The sequence below is a fragment of the Archocentrus centrarchus genome, chromosome 15 (assembly GCF_007364275.1).
Source record: "Archocentrus centrarchus isolate MPI-CPG fArcCen1 chromosome 15, fArcCen1, whole genome shotgun sequence".
NCBI lineage: Eukaryota > Metazoa > Chordata > Actinopteri > Cichliformes > Cichlidae > Archocentrus > Archocentrus centrarchus.
Window position 1 is genome coordinate 18,922,462 of NC_044360.1, and position 21,169 is coordinate 18,943,630.

The following is a 21,169-nucleotide window of genomic DNA, read 5'->3' on the forward strand; positions in this document are numbered from 1 at the left end:
ATGTTGCCTCTTCCTGTACTTGTCATTCATGAATCACTATCCTCTCCTGCCCTGCAAGGAAAGACTTGGGGTCTCAATGTAGACAAATGTCAAAGTGTTTCCTCTTAAAATTGCATGATGACTTTTGTTGTGACAGACAAAATATTTTGTATCCTCATGGGCTTTTTTGAATAATAAACTAATAATAAACTGGTTCTAAGAATAAAAGACCAAAGCTAGTATGGCATTTTAACACCAATCTAAGTCTTTGTAGCCATGAAGCCTTTACAATCTCTGCCTTAGGCCATTGGAGGAATGACCACAACCTCTCTCTTTATTAAATTAAGAGGAGGTTTTCATCAATCCGTGATTTCTTGAAATATCATTATAAACTGAATACACATGCTGTGGCTTTATTCATGTGTGATGCAGCATGTGAAAACCAGACTCAAGTCCAAATTTTTCATTTATTAAACTTTCTTAATCTTTTTAAATTAAAAAATGTGTAGATTAACATCCAAAATCAGATTTCATTTGTCTATTTTTGTTCATTTTTATACATTTTTAAATTGAAACTGTTGAACTGTCTGTCTCATAGCTGAGAGGTTTGCCAGATGAGGATCTGGGGCAATATAGTGCATTCTTTATTTATGCATCACAAACTGTTCAATAAACTACCTTTTTTTTTTTTTGGATATAGTTTAGAGAGGTATTGCAGATAGTGACATTAAAATGACAAACATTAGAAGTAATGGAAAGTCTGGTTGTTCTTGATTGCGTTATTGCTCGGTTGTTTTTATGCGCAGGATTGTTGGTCTGCACCTGGGTTTTCTCGTGCTGTGTCAAATTTGAAATGTGCAGCTGACCAAAATAACATCACTGATGGACAAGGTCTCCCATCCCATGCATGAAACTGTTGCTGAGCTGGAGAGCTCCTTCAGTGACAGACTGCTGCATCCTAAATGCACAAAGGAGCGTTACCGCAGATCCTTCCTCCCAGCAGCTGTAAGACTTTATAACCATCACTGCTCCCAACAAAAACCACAATAACCTACACAATGTAGGATAATATATAATATACTGTAAATAGTCCGGCCTGTTAAGGTTCAACACACAGGCACATCATGTACATTGTATATAGTGTTATTATTAGTAGTATTAGGGTTAATCTTGTTTGTTGATTTTATATATATATATATTCTTTTCTTAATAGTGTAAATTATTATATTTTTATTTATATTTATAATAACTGCGGCTGCTGTTACACCCAAATTTCCCCTCTGTGGGACAATAAAGACTGTTTCTTCTTCTTCTTCTAATGACCTCAAAAATCAACAACAAAAAGCACAAGTTTGTAGCATGTTGAATTTATTGTGTATTTTGGAAAAGATAAAATTACACAGATGTAAAAAAAAAAAAAAAAAAAAATTAAGCAACATTGTAGCAGTTCAGCATCCACCAGGCTGTTCATTCTTGTTCATTGGACTGAGGCTTAACTATTATGTCACCCAGTACAAAGTAGAATCACTGCCTCGTGGATGATTTTAAACATTCAATTTCAGGTATATAACAGCTGCTCAAGCATTGCAATCAAATCTCCTTAAGCCAGTGTTGATGGGTTAAAAATGAGGCTTTCTCATTTGTCTAATTTTTCTCACAAAGTTTGCTTGTTGTAGCTCAAAAGAACCATTACATAAAAACACATCCTAAAAACATACATTCCCTGCAAAACTGCAAAAAGATTATCTTCATATATGAGCATGTGGGAAGGTACTCTAGAATTATATTAAAATAATTTCACTTTATGTGCAATAAAATTAATAACTAGCTATAGCAAAGCTCCTTTCTTATATAATAAAGTTTAATATCAACCTTAAAATCTACTCATAAATTAAACAACAAATGTACATATATTCTCTGTAGCAAAACAGTGTTATTATAAGTGGTATTTTTACATGAACATTTACATTTTGAAAAATGTTTACAACACAAAAAAAACAAATCATTTTCACCAGATGTTTATCAGCATATTGTACCATCGTCTGTTTTCTACAATGACACTGGCAGCTGGTACTCAAAACATAGTTAAACTGTTAAAATATTAAAATGATTCAAGGAATTAAATTAATCTGATTAGGAAGCTGATATTATTAAATAAAGCCCGACTTATATTATTTGCAGATATCAATATTGTCAAATTGCTAATATCAGCCAATAATATCGGCTGGCCAATATATCAGTCAAGTTCTGTTACTAAATTTAATTACTGTTCATATAATTGTACATACTACAGCTATGTGTATTGCTGTGACTGTCCATATTTTAAAATCTACCACATGAAGATGCAAGTGTTTTGGCTCCCTTGAGAATTTTTAGTTTTGGTCTTGTTGTTTGTTGCTTGTTGCCCAGCAGAATCTCCTTCCCACTTTGTTTAATCCGAGAGTTCAAAGGGAGCCCATGAAGTCTGCTGGTCTGATCATCATCGTAGTGGTCTTCAGTGAATAGCCTGAGCCTTTCCAGTAGTACCATTTGATCCCGTTGAAGCGATTGGAGTTTTGCCCCTGTTGGTAGTACATCCCATTCAAGTTGGATGGACCGCAGGCATCAAACCACCAGCCTAAAATAGCAAAAATTATTAATTTAACCATCTTTGTATAGTTTTTTATACTGTAATTGATGTTGGTGAGATTTTGTTCATTTATATACATTACAAATGAAGTGATTTTGAATTTAGAAACCTGTGACTCCACCTTCCACTAAGTCACCAGTTTATTTGGTACACTGCAAAACAATTTCTCTACTGTAATACCATCAGTAAAAGATTTGATTTGATACAGAAGAATGGGTGATGAACCACAACTTTTTTTTATGCTAGTGTTATGCTAGTATGAGCTGTAGCTCCGGAGGTAGAGCAGGTCACCTACTGATCAGCAGTTCGATTCCTGGCTACTCCAGGCTGCATGCCAATGTATCCTTGGGCAAGATACTTAACCCCAAGTTGCTCTCCAACGCAACCATTGGAGTGTGAATGTGTGTGAATGTTAGATAATTAAAGCACTTAGCTTAGTTAATCATGGAAGTGCTTGTATGAATGGGTGTGCAGGGGTAAATGTAAACGTGTTGTATAAGCGCTTTGAGTGCTCAGACTGAGTAGAAAAACACTATATAAGAACTAGTCCATTTACCCATCTGGGGAAAATGACACCAGGTTATTTTATAGATTTCTTCTAAAATTGTGGTTTGCAGGCTGTCATAAAGTTGCTGTTATGAGAAGTGGGCAGCTATATAAGGAGTCACTAAAAGCATATGTTTCTCTGATAGTATGTTTTAAAAAGTGGCCGTCTGGAAAAAGGATACTGTGAGTTTCTCAAGAACAGCTCATCCATTCAGGAAACCAAAGACAACAAAACAAAACAATATAATAATTAATTAATTAAAAAGATATCCAAATTTCTGTATGAGAACCACTTTGGGTTTTTAGAATGATGACATTTTGTAGAAGTTAGTTGTAGAGATTTTTCAAATTTTTAGTAAGATGCCAGTCAGTTGTCTAAAGCTCATAGCATTCCCCTTTAAAACTGCAGTTATTTTGGATGTGGTTTCAAAAGGCATTATAGTAAGAAATGCATATTATTATTTTTTTTTCCCCCGTTGTCAGATTTATTGCATTCCTTTAGCATTTTTGTTTATTTCAATTTCATGCAAGGAATGACAGATCCCACTTTTCTCCTTTTGCTGGACCAATGCCACTCTGTTACACTTGCGTATAATGTGCTCAAAGGAGTCCCCTGTGAGAGACCCCTCATGGGAAAAAAGGGCTAGGGTAAGGGTTTGTGTGTTTTCATGTTCACTTGGCAGACCCCAGTACAGACAGAGGCAAACTTCTGGCAGCAGAGTTACTTTACAGGGAATGGACGAGGACCTTTTAAGCCACAAGAGGAGAGAGAAAAGCTCTGTTCCCAGGCTATTAATGTCAGCCATTGTAGAGACTGAATTCCCCAATGAGTTGATCAGTGATTAAGTCTGAGCTAATTGTGCTCTTTGACACAGCTACAAAAGGATGGTTGCCCTTAAATTGGCCTTAAAGAGGTTTGGGGCAAATGCCAAGATTTTGTGTAGATGGGAATTTGTTCCACAACAAGTGTCCATTACTGATTGGCATATGTATTTTTTTTTCCAAGCATAAGCATATTTACAGTAGTGTGTTTCTTACCTCCTGTTGTCAGCTGTGAACATTTGCAAACACATTTGTCATGGTCTGCATCCTTTGTACTGAATTCACTTCCTGGCTGCCCAATGCTGCTTATTTTGCCTGCCGTTCCGCTGTAGCCTTTAAGGTGTATCCTGTAAAACAGAAAAGGGAAAATGAAGGAAGAAGAGGAAGTACATAATTTCTGTTCCTCAAAAGGCATTGCTCAGCCTCATTTATATACTTCTTTGGTTAAACCTCTTAATCACACAGGATTTAAAATAGGTTTTGTCGTAAGGATAAAAGTGTGAGCTATTTCATTTTTTTATATATTTGTGACTAACAAGCATAAAAAAATGCTACTTTTATTTTATGCCAAATCATTTTCTGTAATGCCATTTGTGCATTTTCTTTTTAGTTATCACAGAGAAAACCATCTGAAGACCAAATTAGAGTAGACCTGAATATAGCTGCGTTGAAATGGGGCATTTCAAGGTCTGCTTGTTAAATTCAGGTTCTGCTTCTGAAATCAGCTTTGATTGGAAAGCAAAAACATGTTTGATGGTTGTCTTATTACCAGGAAAGAATGTTAGAAAAACTGAAGCTTTTAATGTATTTCCTATTTTTCAAATACAGAGCAGCTTTATTATATTTTCTTTGGGCTGCTGCCAGTACATCAGTATCAGGAAATATATAGTCTTATACAGCAAGAACTAGAAGAGAGCAAGAACATTTCTAGAGTGTGTCCTAACAGTAGCAGTTGTTCAGCAGTTACAGTAAATAGCAAGCAAGTTCAAGGTAGTTGTCTGGATATAAATGATAAGGACAAGTGACACTTTTTGTCTGTCAGAATAGCTTATGTAATACTGAAGAATTGTCCTTTTTGTATGTTAGTGATAAGTGTTCAAAGCAAATTTAGCATCAATCATCTCAATAGTCTCGTGTTTGTCAGTAAACTAATGTATTCCTTTTCTACTCTCAGATTTGACATGTTCATGTGTGAACGATTGCCAGTCAGCTACATTATGTTGAGAATACAGCTTGTTTGGGGGCCACTTGCTTCTGAATGTTTACACATTTAATTTCTTTGAGTTTTGGGTCTATGCTTTAATTATGTTATGTTATCTTGGCTCAAAATTGGCAGCACTTTTTTAGTATGTATTAAGGATAGCAGTGTTCAAAAGCGCTGTCGCAACAGAGAATAATTTGCTGATGGGCTTTTTTTGTCCTTAATAACTTGAGCTGTACAAGTACAGAAATTTTCTGCTCAAAGCATGACATTAAACTAAATATTCATTACTTGGCACTTGGAGCCTGACAGATTTATTTCAACATACTTGTAATTTTGTGCTTCATTGTCAAGAGAAAATTGGTCGTATTGTGAGAATCCAGAGTTTCCTTCCCAGTCACTCAACTGGATCCTTAATTTGTAGGACTGTTGATTTGTCAGTCTGGAGACAAATTCATTTCCTAACCAGAATTCTCCCGAAGGTTCTCCAAACCCCTGAAAGGACACAAAAGAAAAGTTATTAAACTGTGTGAAACTCCTGCAGTGATTGCTTTTCGGGTTTATGAACGAGTACACACATGGAGGATCACAATGTGCTGCACGTTTTTGGCTATTGCACTGAAAATTCTTTTTCTCATGTGTTTGCAAAATCTTATCACACAAAAAGATAACAAATATTCACATTCACAATAAGATGTTAATGAAAAACCATTTTAACTAAGTTTGCATTCATGGTGTCAGCCCAGTTGTATCCTACTTGGCACTGCGAAGTAGTAGTCACTACTTCCAAAGTACAATTTTAGTGGCATTGACTGTAATAAGACTGGAATTGAACCTAATACTTGAATGGTGGCAAAGAGCTAAAAAATATGTAAAGTATTTACAGGAAGTGGGCATTCCTGCTCTCTGTTAGTGGTTACGGTTTGTTCCTTCTCTGAATTACCTCAGAGAGACAAACTCCAGCTCCTTAAAATATAGTCAATGGCCCAAACCAAATCTGACCACTGTTGTGCTGTTTGATTTGGAATAGAAGCCGTAGCCTGGGTAATATTATTTTTAAGGGAAGAATTTCTTCCTCGAAGCTTTTACCTTTTTGTACTCTTGCCACGTACGGTGAAAGTCAACACGGCCGTCAAAGCGTTTTTGTATAACCGTCCAGCCGCCTCCTTCTGTCTCCATGTCACAGAAAGCCTTCAGACACAAGGAGAAAAAAAAAGAGCAGTGAATATTTATTCAAATATAATGCTCTGTAAACAGTTCATACTTATTTATATTTTGACCTAATTAAAACAAATGTGTTCAAGGTTTGAGAAATGAAGTCCAGAAGTATTTTAAAAAGTATCTAAGGAGATCACAGTTGTAGCTCAAGCATGCACATCACTAATAGAAGTCTAAGAACATTTTAAGTGAATGTCTCTGCCCTCAAAAACAGTACATTTTCTTTAACTGAACTGCTCTTAAAGCAGCATGCACTGTTTTGTTAACAAAGTGAGGGATAGGTCGGTGTATGGCTGTGTGACTGTTTATGTACACTGTGATGGCAGTTTTTCAGTCTGTACTTGCACTCATACATGTATTCTTAATGATCTAGAGAAACAAGCCCTCTTCTTTGCCACCAGTTTACTTGTGATCTGAGTGCCTTACCCAATTCTGGCTCAGTCACACTAGAGTAAAAATAGAATCACAACCTCCTTGTCACAATGAAAAATTGGTAGTTGCCCGGTGATTGCATTGAATTTTTTTGCATTCGGCAGCTAATTGCAGGACATTGTAGGGACTGCTTTCAATCATAAGGCGACTGCACAGTTCTCATCAGTCGTGGTCCAACTCAGACTGACTTCAACCACTCTCAGACAGATTGGCAAAGGTTTGCAAATAACTGCTGCCTAATTTATAAATGTAAGTGGATTGCCAACATGTTGCAGTTAGTCTGAGTCTGCATCAATTAGCGCAGTTAGTATGTGACATCTCTTTGCAATAGGGGACTAGTTGTCAGTTGGACTGTATTCTGATTATATTCTTGTATGAAAGCATGTTACTGAACACCTTTGTCATTTTGCAGTGAAATCACAGCAACTACATCTCTATTTGTGGAGGAATTTCTGTTTCACATCTGTGAGATGCAAATTTCTATGTATGTAGACATCAACATATTTGAAATTTTTTTGGATTTCACACAGTTAATTGCTGTATTATCACAGATTACATAGAGTCACTAACTTGTTATTCAGTCACAAGCTGATAGCAGGCTGACTCCTGCTTTATCACCATCTTGAGGCACCAAAGTTGCTTTAAAGATGGCAGCTGACTGAGAGCGGTGGCAGACCTGGTGCCCATTTTCTAAGATACCGTTTCAAAGGCAACAAGATTGCAAATTCATTGGACACGGTCGAATTAGTTTTGTTAAGGCCTATCTTACCTTAACTTCCATTGTACTGTTGGGTAATGTTAGGGTGTAGATGCCACTGTTGGAGTTCCCTGACTTGTAGACAGCAGCACAGTCCATGAATGTGGTAGGAGTGTCCCGCATCATGAAAGTTTTTGTCTCTGTAGAAGAAATGAGTCTTTTTAATTTGACAACACACAACTTTACAGCATTTAGGTGTCAGCCTTTGCTAAACTAACATCTTTGAATTGTTATAAAAAGTCCTGTGTTTCTGTAGTTTCAGTACAAGTCCCTTAGTAAGTTTGGTCCCACTGCATTCAAGTCTGCAAGCCTCATGCTTTTTTTTTTTTTTTGGTTCCAAAAAACTGAAATGTTGTGACCCAAACTGTGATCTATAGATTTATACCTCTTTGCTATGTTCCCACTAAACATAAGGATAGACCTGACAACTAGTTAGCTTGGTTTACTAGACTAAAGCTGATTGGAAACAGCTAGCCTAGGCAACACAGTCAGTGTACCAGGAACTAAGAGAGCCAGACTAGCTGTTTCCCTTATTTCTGGTCTTAGTGTGAAATGAAGAAAACTAGAAGCACTTTGTTGTATACTCAATGGCTACAGCTGTCTCAGCCTACATGTCAGGACTGTGGTCAAAATGGCAGCACCTGAGCGAATGTGTGCTAACATAAATGCTACTTAAAAAAAACCTCGTGTCTGACCTTTAGTTTTAAATGCAGTTACAATGACTTGAAGTGCTGACTCACCTCGAGCGGTGCCAGCAGCAATGGTATAAATCAGGTTATTCACAGTGTCCAGTAGCTCCTGCTGCTGATGCTGTATGGCTGTATTGTTGGTCGAGACTTTGAGCAGCTGCTGCTCCAGCTCACCGATGATGGCTGTCTGCTTGAGTATTAGAGTCTGGAGCTGCTCCTTCTCTTCTTGAAGCATCTTCATCTCCACCTGCCTCTGCTCCTCCATCTCCTTTACTTTCTTCTCTAGAAAACTGAGGAAAAGCATGCAAGTTCAGCAGCTAGCTTTTTCATTGCTTATCCTTATATGCTTATCCTGTTGGTGAATGTGAAAATACTTTTATTTCTCCCTATTTTGTGTGTTGTACTCACCTGTTTTTATCATTCAGTTTGTTGATTTCAGTTGTTTGAGAGATTAGTTGTTTTTCCAACTTGTTGGTTGACAAGGAATTTTCAAGAAGTTGGCGCTCAAGCCGGGTTGTATGATGAATGACCTAAAACCAAAAGAACAACATAAAACAGTGCATTCACGGTGTCCTAGACACTCATATCTCACAAAAAGGTTATTTGTTCATTTAGTAGATGATCAAATGTTTAAGATTGTAAATACGTAAATGCTTTGTACGGTCTTTATGTCAAATTGTTGACATCTCCTTAAAATTAGGATGTACCCTAATGAAATCCTCAATTATTATGTTGCTTCCCACCTTGTCACATTTAGCAGATTTAATATTGAAGTCAAATTCCTAGAAATGAAAAGGCTGTAAACATGTAAATAAGTCCTAAATTTAATGAGGGAGAAATATCAGTCAAGTCAATGGCCAATTTGAGCAGGAATCTTTTTATTTCATTATGTTGATCAAGTTCAACTCAGTTTGCACCTGTAGAGTGAACAAACAAGCATTTTAAAATGACCACCAAAAAAACATGACAGGAAAGAACAGCCAACTTCCAATACTGCAGACATACCTGAACAAGGGGAAACTTTGAGAATCCACGTATTTTCACAGACCTACGTATTGAACTGCACTCTGGGGTTGGGGACCTTGCCACTAATTTCCCAGTTCGGAGGAACTGAACTCAGCAAAAAGCAGCTTGTTTACATGGATCCTAGCTGTGTGTCTCCAATGGAGCTGTTGATGTCTTTGAACAGACGGATGTCTGATTGTGACAAACTGATAGACCCTTTCTCTGGGAATACAAGTGTGCTAATAACAGGAAATGCTGTACAGTTGGCTCACATAAGGTCATTGACGTGTAGCCACAATAATAAACTGACGCCATCGTGCCTGTTTTTCTCTCTACTTATTTTTTTTTTAACACTTGCAAACTATAATATTTATTGCAGCGTGGCACAGAGCAGGCTGTTATTTCTGCTTTTAAGGAATAAACAAAATGTGCAGTTTCACCTGTGCCTCCACATTGGTGAGTTTCCTTGTTTGCTCAGCAGTTTGACTTAGCAAGTTTGTCCCAATTTCAATCATCGTAGCTGTGTGATTGTGTACAGCGGTCTGTTGGATTTGGAACATGTCCTGCTTCATGCTGTCCTGTATGTAGCTCTCTAGCTGCAAAACAGAAGGACAATAATTAGCTTTAGACAGTTTGCAAGTGTTACTGATTGCATCATTATCTGTTGTTTTGCTGTGTACAGTCCTGTGTTGGAGTCATACAGAGGTTCACAGATTTAAATTAATATGAGACATGAAGCTGTTCTTTTTCGCATTTGTTGTGGTTGAAAGAGAAATCAGAGGCTAAGTAAGTCAAACCAAAACATTTCTCAACATCAGGTAAATCTACTTTCAGCTGCTCCCTTATGCACAAGGGGTCGCCAAAGCAGGTCGTGTCACATGTTTGATTTAGGAAGGTTTTTTGGATTCGTTCCTGACACAACCCCAAAGGGGCTTTGTGTCTCCTCTCTATCACTTGTTAGGTGAATGTGTAAACCACTGCATTATGGAGCCACTAAGAAATCATATGTTTGGTTTTATTGTATTTTCTCCCTCCTTAAAACTATATGGACACTGATGATGTATATATTTTTAATATTTATTTTTTAATCTGTAACCCTAATTACCATTGTGCGTTGTGTTTTTCATTGGTAAGCTGGATGATAAATTATATATTGGAAATAGGATGATAATACTGTCCTGCAGTGAGAAGATGCAGCAAGCATGTTTCATTTTAAAGAAGAGCCATGGGGATAGAAGTAAACAGAAGTGGTCCATGATGAGGTCTCCTCTCTAAAAACCTCTTTAAATCTTAACAAAAGTGGTTTTCAAGTGGTAGTTTGCACCTAACGGTAAAAAGATAAACGATGACATAATAAATTGATAAACATCTTAGTACAAGGGCAAACATTCATAGTTATGATGTAAACTTGCCCATATTGACCATCTCAATAAATTAGAGATTTTTTTTGTTATCTACCTTACTGTATTCCCAGATTTAGAACCAGACTAATCATTAAGTTATTTCCTGCACGGTGTTCCTGAATGGCAATCAGGTCACACGACTCGTAAACAGGATGGAAGTGCTGAGTGAGAAGTTACATCCTTCATGACGGTCTCACTTGTGTGCAACTGGAAACCAGTGTCAGTTGAATATCAGTGTTTTCTCCTCTTAGTTTGCAATAATCAGTGTTGTTGTTTACTCATCAGTCAGAAATGCAACAGTAAACATTTTATTTTACTGTTAATACTTATGCTAAAAACAACCAAAGGCTGCAATTAGTGCTGATTTTGTTTGTCTTCCTCACTTGCTGTCTTGTTTGTTTATGTTCTCGGATTCACGCAGATGTGTGGAAGGTTGTCATTTGAATTGTTGGCAGGATGTCCCATTGACAGTCAATGATCTAATCAGTTGTTTACTCTGCGTGCCTCAGAGGCGTCAGTAAGGGAATGACTGTGTTCCTCATTTGTATGACAGACATTTTTTTCTCCAGCTGTCATCAGCTGGTGTACCATACATAGTAGTTTAAGTGATGAAATGAGTACACTCTGATAATTCAGTACGGTAAACCTTCTGATTTGCAACTTTTTCTTTCCTAAAGTTTATTTAAAGATCCTCAATATGTTTATTTGATTGCTAGGTGAAGTCCTGTACTTGGGTGGCAAATGCTTGTTTTCTTAGCATTTTTATTTTATCTGATCCCTTCCATCCATCCTCCAAACCACTGATGGATGAAGGTGATGATGAGATTTATAACCTCAGTGAGGCACAACTGTGAGTTATTCATTCAAGCAAGAAGCAGTCAATCTGTCAATTCACTTTAGCTGCTTATTTTTTTGGGTTATATAGCATACATTTTACTCAATGGAGCTTTAAATCAAGAGTAAAAATAGGATTTAAACACTCCCATATAGGAAAGCTGCGCACATCTAACATGCATACACCTGCTGGAGTAGACAGCCCGATTAGTGTTGCAGTTCAGATGGCAAAGAAAATGGCTTTCTCACTCCATTTGTGATGACAGTGTTCGCCTCACTTTTACCAGACTTAACAGATTTCAACTTAAAAAATGTATTAAACAGTCCTCTCACAGTTATTGGGTAGCAAAGTCATGGTACTCTCAGTACAGTTTGTTTCCACATGACACTTGGGTGTCTTCAACCACTGAGAGTATTCAGTATGGCAGAATTAAGAAATAAATGGTTTGTTTGTTTTTAGGACAGAGCAAGAGTATGTGCCTTAATACCCTGTATAAAATACCGCAGTTTTCCAGTAGTTATTAATAAAACATCTTAGGCACACATAAGCATGCCTCGGGTTGGAGTTGAGATTTATTTTTTCTACTCTTAAGGCTTTTGGAAGTGTGTGTTTTTGGTTTGCTTGTTTTTTGTTTGTTTTTTTGTCTTTTTTTTTTTCTCACAAACTTTCCAAAGAAAAATAATTTTTCACACCTGAGTTGTGTTTTTTTTTTTTTCTTCCCAAAATTGTTTATCTGAAGCTGGCACAGCAGGTAAAGCTGAGGGGGTCGTCCTCTGTGCTGAAACAGATCAAGTGCATTGCTCCAAGTAAAGCCGCAGTTTTAGCGGCACATACACAATTGTCTTTATTTTGTAAGAAATACCTGAGCTATCAGTACATTAGATGTGGCCTTTGAAAAATGTTCATTTGCACTGTCGACAGGCTTTGATTTCTGAGGCAGCGCTTGGGTCTTTCTGTGAGTATAGCGCCGTCTAAACGGATCAGGGTTTGTTTTATGTTACAAGACGGGGATCGTGTCATCAAGCTGTGAGAGGTTTTTGTGTTTCTGGCTTGTCTTGTTTCGCTCTGATCATTAATCACACTCTGAAAAGGACCAAGGAAAGAAAAGTCTCACTTCTTTCAGTTGGACAAGTAATGGCTCAGTAAACTGAAAGGAAAGTATGCATCCCCCGTGTGGACACCTGTGTTGAGTCTTTGTCAGTCAAACACCATTACGTGCTTTTCTGCTGGATAAAGGTGTCTCACAGACGCTCAGCACATTTTTTGTGTCCATTTCAAACGTAATTAAATCAAAATAGATTCTCAAAGAGCCTTTCATCCATTCATCCGTCCACTTTCCTAACCACTTGTCTAACTTAAGGATGTGGGGGAGCTTTCTGAAGAATCTTTCAGTCTTAAAAAACAAGTTGTTTTTTTGTTTGCTTTTTATTAAATATATAGTTGTTGATGCTGTGGTCATTTTTTAACTGTTCATATAGAACAACACAGTAAGAAATATAGTTTTTGTTTTAATTTGGTCAAACCTTACTCGTGTCAGAGAGCTAAGACAATGAGCTGTCCATCACAGGAAACGGGCACATTTCACATTATTGTCTGTTCCACCTGTAGAAGTATATTTGATACGTCCACATGAGTTCAGGGAAAAGAGAATAATTTATTAGTTCCTGTCCTCATTGGCACAAAAGCTCAAGTGAAAGTGAGAGTCTCTCCTTTGACATCCCTGTGGTCATTTCTTTAGCTCTTCAGCACATTTTGTCCTTTTTAACATTATTGGAGTTTTTATTTTGTACCTACACAGACTTTCTTTCATTACTCTCAAATTACTGTGATACGGTTAACCATTCACTTCAAGTTTCTTTCTCTAATGTCGTGGGTGTGACTCAACTTTACCTTAAGCAACCACTGCGTGTTGTTCTCCATGCTGATCTCCAGTTGTTCCAGCCTCTGAATTGACTCATTGTCCGTAGGTCCATCCTTCTGGACAGGGTAGTTGTAGTTGTTATACTGAGTTTGGCAGTTTTCCTGCTCAGGAAGCAGAAATGTATAGCTGCAAGGGCCATTTTGGATTTGATATTGTTTCTTCTCAGCAGCACTGTATCCAGTTCCCAGAGCAAGCCACAAGCTTAAAAATAGTAGGTCCACATTCAGCATCCTCATCGTAGAACAAGTTACCTTAAAATAACAAATAAACCCCCTTGGATTTTCAGGGTTTCTACAATCTTATCTCAGTGAGTGGATATCTTCTCCCAGCAGCATCCAAGTGTAATCAGCTCTCTGGAGGTTCTGCAGGTTCCTTTTATATTACCTCTCAGTCGTGGGAGGAGAAAAAGCCATCAGGAATTAGAGGTAGTATGCCCTAAGGTTACTGGTGCCACACTGCATATGCTCGCCTTTCATTAGACCCCTGACCACTTGCTATAGTGGTTTAAACTGTGAGTTTAAACCACTCCCCCTGAACTGTGGCCAGTCACTGTGAAGAGCACTGAAGTGGAGATTCCTTTTAGTACACACTCACTAAGCTGCACACAGGAGCAGATGCACAAACTACACATCTTCCACTATATCCTCTACAATACCCACATGTTTTTTTCTGCTTTGGTTGAACAACTACTCAGGATGCAGCTGTCCACCTTCAGCACACTCTTTGATAGTAGCAGGGTCCATCCCATTCATTGAAAAATGTTTCCCGGCTTACACCAAGCACCCTGAATGGGAGATTCAAAGGAAGAAGCCTCCATTTAAATTTTATTATTAACCATTTCCTGTTTTGTACATTTAAGCAACACATACATTACAGTTAAATAAGCTGTTTTCCCATTAAAAAAAAATTACAGTTGGGCTAATTTGATAAGCTCAAAATGTCTTAAAACTTTTTCATTTTCATTTCATATTATCTGCCAGTGGTTTAAAGTAGCTGTTTTATGACCTCTGATTAGAAAAACCAGATAGCTACTTCAGGGTTTAAATGACCTTGGCAGAACTATGACTCACAAGCATAATGAAGCATTATTTGCTTTTACCCTTCCAGACCCAAAAAGTCATGGGAAAGCTGTTTTGTTTTTTTTTCTTCATACAAAAAAAAAAAATCAATTTTTAAAAGGCAGATTTTTCTGTTAGATTGGAAGTTTTAATTTGAGCATGTTGTGGGTGTTTTCTGTAGCCTTGCCCATTCTTGTTTACACAAGTCCAAAATAGCCCAACAAATCATGATCCCACATTCTTACACATAAGGTGTAATTTTTTTTTTTAACAGATTAAACATTTTTGAAGCCTACTAAAAGGTGGTGTTGTCATTTTCCAGCATGTTCTGATAATAATTAGCAGAATGGAGTATTTCCAGAAACTGTTTGGTGAACAAAGTGCCTAAAATGCATGCATTAGTGATTTGTTTTTCTGTGGCTTAAAGAATACTTTGCTGCAGAGAGCAAAACAATATTGGGAAAACTAATGACTATGTTTGATAGAAAATTAGGGAACTGGCTTCCAGCAGCATATAATGATGCAACCATTCATTTTTATAACAACTATCCTCCTGCAAAACACAAAGTGTGGAGTGTGGGGTCTTTTTGTCCAATTGCAGCAGTATCATGACATGACAAAGTGTTTGTAGTCTGTAGAATTTTTCTAAGGGCTCTGTGACATGAGAAAACTAACTGCAGGTGTGATGTGTAGCCTAACCACCTTCTAGTGACAGAAGAGTGGTCTCCTCTTCATCAGAGTCAAAAAGAACACAACATGACTAAACTTATAACACACAAACAGTTGTAATTTTCAGGTCTTTATTAAACACACTGCACTCAAAGTGCAGGCTGGAGAAAAACGGAGGTGAACTAGTTTGGCAACTCAGAACCTGTTTCTGCAACAGCCTCCATCATGAGGAGGAATTTTGAACCTTCTCTTACAAAACTGTTTTTGGGATGTGTTGCTTGAACATTTCAAGTCATGCGATAGCATCTCAGTTGGGTTAAGGTGAGAACAAAACACTAATTCACATCATTTTCAACCTTTTGGTCATTTTCTTGTTGCAACACTGAACCCCTCCCAAGCATCAGGTCATAGACTGCTGTCCTGACATCCTCTTGTGAAAACGTTTTTATATATTTTGAATGTCTTGTTGCCTCAGCTATTAAGCCTCCAGGCCCTGAAGTGCAGAAAAAACACAAAAACACAGGTTTTGGCGTTGATGTGTGTTGGCTATTTTCTTCCAAAATGTGTCAACTTTTCTGTCATCTGTGCATTAACGCTGTGGGCAAATGAGACAGATGTCAGTGAGTTGTAGAGATGTTGTTACCTGTCTTTTTCACATTTCCACACACATTAGATTGATCTTTGCAAAGTGATCTCTCTATTAGCTCTCCTGTTGTGGACTGATAAACACCTGGGTCTTTAAAATGCTTCTGTAGCCTTTGCGCATCTCTGTAATGCCTCTTCTAAGGTTATGTGAAAGTTTTTGGGATTGAGGCGTGGTTCTCACCAGCCAGTCTTTCTTGAGCAGAGCAGACTGGTAATTCCAAAAGGTTTCCCAACTTTTTCTTGCGACAGTGCAAATACCAAAACAGAATTGTAGGAAGTAGCCTGATGTAATAGTTGTGGAAATGTAGCACATTTTAAAAACATCACCAAAGAGGAAGGACATGTAGTCATTGCAAAAATATTGACTTTTTCAGATGTTCAGCTGAATCACTTACACAGTAGATTGATCTGCACCAGTTTTTGTATTTCAGTTTATTTTACAGTCATTGAAAACTCAGGGGAGGGCAGGAACATCAGCAATGATTGAGTTAAACACGCATCCGTCCAGGGACCATTCATTCACTGAATTTATCACTGCTCCACTTAGACAGCTTCCTCATGCTGTTAACATGCGTAGCGTCTGCTGAACTGTCAAGAAAACCAAGTATTTGATTATTCAGGGATGGTATTTTATTCCTCCTGGGTACAAGGTTTTTTTTTCTCCAGTCCAAATGCATGCTTGTTAGGTTGATTAGGGATTCAGAATTGGACGTGTGTGAATGTGAGCTAGATAAAACAATTAAATTCCATAGAATAAAGTGCTGTATAAATATGCACAAAAAGGTGAAGCTGATTAGTAGTATCTTACTGTAAAAGCACAGCTCAACTCCACATCGCTCGCTGGTCAGTCTGAGTACTTTGCTATACTGGAGTTGGAGCCGCAAATCAAAAACCTTACCAGATTTTAAATTGGCCCAAATTACCCTTCAAGGTCACCTCCTTCTGCACCTCTAGAAAGCACAGCTGCTATTTATGTCAGACACATTGTGTGTCTGACATAAATAGCATCACCAAGCGCAATACAAAGTGTCAGATGCAGAGGCGTAAAGCACGCCACCACTGGACTCTAGAGCAGTGGAGATGTGTTCTCTGGAGTGACGAATCACACTGCTCTGTCTGGCAATCTGATGGATGAGTCTGGGTTTGGTGGTTGCCAGGAGAATGGTACTTGTCTGACTGCATTGTGCATATAAAGTTTGGTGGGGGTGGTGGTGGGGGATTATGGTGTGGGGTTGTTTTTCAGGAGTTGGGCTTTGGCCCCTTAGTTCCAGTGAAAGGAACTCTTAATGCTTCAGCATATCAAGACATTTTGGGCAATTTAATGCTCCCAACTTTGTGGGAACAGTTTGGGGATGGCCTCTGATATAGAGAGGAGACTATAAGCCATCATTACTGACCTTGCAAATGCACTTCTAGAAGAATTGTCAAAAATTCCCACAAGCACTCCTAAAATTTGTGACAAGCCTTCCTAGAAGAGGTGACGCTGTTATAGCTGCAAAGGGTGGATCAGTATAGGGTATAAATGCAGCAACAACACTGATAAGAGTCTGGATGTGCAGCAGAAGGTGACCTCGAAGGGGAGACTGGGTAAATTTAAATAAGGTTTTGGGCTTTCATGGGCATATTCCTGGAAGTTATAAAGTACCTCAAGTATTTTTTTTTTCTGCATTATTAAAAATAGTTGTATCATATCAGCTGCAAGGGGCTTCAGCCCCTCTCCAACCTGAAAAATAGGGACAACGAATATTAATATACTTAAGATACAAACAGAATTGTGAGTTATGATAAATGTATCTATGGAAATTTGAGGATTCTCATGCGCACATTGCTCAATTTGTCCACCATATTGGATGTGATACAACCAAAGTGTGCATTCTTTGACTGATTGGCAGTGATTGCTGGTTTGTTGCTGGGTCAAAATTATTCCAAAGAAGGTGCTGCAACAAAAATCTCCTGTTGACTCCTTTGGTTGCTAGTACATTGCCATGGTTGCCTGTAGTTTTTCATCCTTGTCTGCAAACACATGCTAACTGCGAGGCAGTAGGAAAAACTTGAAAAAATGTGCTGCAAACTGGAAATGGAGAAGGTTTGCCTTCAAAGTAAAAGTTGTGCCTCAGTGATGCAGCCAAGATGTTTTAAAGAGCGCAACTTTTACTTTGAAAACAAATGTATCATGCTTTTCACAGTTTCACTACAGCTCAGAGAATAGCTGGACAGTGCTTGTTGACAAGTCTGTTACTTCCATGCAAACTACAGGTAGCCGAGGCATTAAGGTGGCAATCAAAGCAGTCACAAGGAAGTTTTTGCTAACTGGTCAGGGAATACTTATTTTTCCCTCACAGGTGGTTGCCAGAAGGCTACTAACCGGTCCACAGACCCAGACATGTAAACACATGCCTGTATATCTGTGGCCTTATTCACTTGATCCTGCATTGTCACCATGATTATCACATGTCGAAAATGGCAGAAAAGCTAATATCAGTTAGTTAGCAGTTCAGTGTCTGCAAAACATCAATAGAACAGAATAGAATTTATAGGATATAATATAGACTTTGCACAAAAAGTAAGGAAATTTGTGTTTGGTCAATTTCTTTTTGTAATAATGCTTCTTGGCAATAAGTCTTACACTGTTGGAAAGCCTGTTTATTTCCCCTGCCAGAAGTAAAATGCTTTTGTGGGTTGAGCAGCAGAGTTGAGTATGTGGGTTATGCCCAATTTGCCAAATCTTCTCTGCCACTGTCAAACAGTTTACTACTACTGTTGACTCTTATTTTGAGCTTCTGGTACCCCGGGTGCTGACAGTCAGGCTTGTCGTCATTTGAAGGTAATCTCAATGCAGAGAGATATGGAGATGAGATTCTGCAACCAGTTGCAATGCCATATTCCCACAGTCTGGGGCCGAACTCTACCCTCCAAGATGGCAACGCTTGCCTCGACAGAGCGGCGTTTATCAGAGACTACCTCCAGAATTTGGGATTGGAGAGGATGGGATGGCCTGCCTGCAGTCCTGACCCCAATCCCATTGAACACTTGTGGGATCAGCTTGGGCATGCTGTTCGTGCCAGAGTGATCAACACAACCACACTGGCTGACTTGTGACAAATGCTGGTTGAAGAATGGGATGCCATCCCACAGCAATGTGTGGCCAGCATGAGGAGGTGGTGCTAGGCTCCTGTGGTTGTGTATGGTCCACATGCTACTGAGGCCTCTGTTTGTTAAATCAATAAATTGTTATATTGCCAACATGTCTTGTTTCTTCAAATATCCAATCCAATAAATGATTCCAAACAAGAGTCAACAGCAGAATAAGCAGTTTGGTATTGGCAGAGAAAATTTGGCAAGTTTTTCATGGGTCCAACCCACATACTCAACTCTGCTGCTCAACCCAAATGCATTTTCCTTACAAATGTGGCACCATTTAAGGGGAAACAAACAGGCTTTCCAACACTATAAGATTTATTGCCAAGAAACATTGTTATAACAAAGAAATAATCGACCAAACACAAATTTTCTTACTTTTTGTGCTAAGTTTATTTATGAATAGATTAAATGTTATGGTCATTTACACATTAATAGAAATTACAAACCTTCTTAACTTTCTTTTATGTTGCTCTTGTGTGTTTGAGTGTTTTTCTCCCATAATAGAGTTCACATATAGTCTTTAATCTTTATCAAGGGTTAATATTAACATGATGCTATTTCCTGAACTTTTTCCTCAACAGTCTCTCATTTGTTCATGTGAACCAAAACCACTGTAAACACTGGCAAAAGCCTTGTAATCTGTTTCCAGGTATTTGACTGAGCACATTGTCCCTTCAGTTTATCAACTGACCCCTGCTGCATACTGCACAGGACTGCGGTGAGAGTTCAGAGCATCGCTCACCAAACTCGAAAAGAACAAACTGAGCCCAAAAAAATGAAACCGGGCACAGAGTATGTGATTGCGGTTCACTTTGTTCTTGTCTAAGTTGGTTATTTTTATTTGGTAGCATCAGAATTTTAATCAGTTCTGATAATGATAATTTTCTAAGTAAAATGTATTTGAGTAAGGTTTAACATTCAGCAGTGGCTTGCAAATGTCTGCTTATATTAACAACAGCTTTTGCTGTCTAAATTGGTCTCGTATGGTGCAGTGATTGTGCGTTGGTTTAGCCTGTGAGGGTGTGTGTGTCACAGCCAACTTGCTGAGCTGCTGCTTTGTCTCTAGCAGCCACCTTCGGGCTCGTTTCAGTACTTCAGTGTTAAAACTGGCCTGAAGGAATCAGATTTGTGACTCTGATGAATGCAGATAATGATTTTTAGGGTCAAAGTGGATACTTTAAATTGCTCCACAAATGAATAACAGTCTTAAAATTGACTTGAATTTATTCATCAGCTGCAGCACGCATTTGCATCAATATGATGCAAATGTGGTTGATTTCAGGGAAGAATGATCCTTTTGCTTTTTAGTGCCGTGCAGGATGACAGTACTGATCTTTAACATGGTGAGAATTGTTTTCATGTTTATCAGCGACAAGAAAAGCTGTGACTCATATTCATGAAGTTTCCATTTGAAATCTTGGTAGAACTACAAGGGACAAAGGTTTCCTGAAAATTCAGACACACAATGAATGCTGGGAAGTGTGCCAAATACCTAACAATGTTTGATGGATTAGTGAACAGTCATCAGGAGATTAAATTGACTCATAATTCCTTTAAAGTCACACAATATGAGTCCATGATTATTCTGTATGTTTGTGTCTGCATGGCCACTGAGGAGCAACTGCACTGGTGTTTTCGCTTGTGTTCTCTTCTCAGGACTGTGTGGGCATCTACACTTTATACTGTACTAAACTGACAGCTCACTTACTCACAGGCCTTTTTTTCCCCGTCTGTGGCATTTTGACACGTCACAGTCGATAAATCTCGGGTCCAAATAATGAAAAGAATTAAGATCAAATTGCTTCATTCTCAGGGCCCTGAAACTGTGCATGCTGGCTCGTTCATGTGCTGTCATTACCTTTTGGGGGACTGGAATATAACTGAATCATGGGTAATATTAGTTTACTGCTATCACAGGTCAAAATGATGTGAAAAGGCATATGTTTATTAATCCAGAGTTTGGTAAAGTCATATAATCATAAAGTGTTTCTAGTTATATTAATGAAAGTCCTGTTTTAATTTGTAACTGAGCCTAATTAATGGCATTAGTAACACAACTACTACTTCAGGTAAAAGAGGTATATCAACCAGAGTAATGACATCTTTTAACAGGTTAATTTTTTTTTTTTTTTGGTTAAGCAAAGGCAACTCTGTCATTACGAATAGTTCTGATGAGAGGGATGTTAAAGGTGGAATACATTTGATATGGTAGGTTCAGC

The 21,169-nt window shown here is 38.1% G+C and overlaps 2 protein-coding genes across 2 annotated transcripts in view; one reads left to right on the forward strand and one right to left on the reverse strand.

Annotated features, from left to right (window-relative positions):
- mcph1 (microcephalin 1) overlaps positions 1-21,169 on the forward strand; it is a 35,707-nt gene that overhangs the window by 12,034 nt on the left and 2,504 nt on the right. The window lies entirely within an intron of this gene.
- angpt2a (angiopoietin 2a) lies at positions 1,425-13,863 on the reverse strand. The gene is made up of 9 exons (XM_030747613.1): positions 13,407-13,863; positions 9,719-9,874; positions 8,682-8,803; positions 8,325-8,563; positions 7,597-7,724; positions 6,267-6,368; positions 5,506-5,672; positions 4,193-4,323; positions 1,425-2,596 (listed from the first exon to the last, which is right to left on the reverse strand). The coding sequence occupies exons 1-9, from the start codon at positions 13,671-13,673 to the stop codon at positions 2,424-2,426; spliced, it is 1,485 nt and encodes a 494-aa protein (XP_030603473.1). The 5' UTR covers positions 13,674-13,863; the 3' UTR covers positions 1,425-2,423.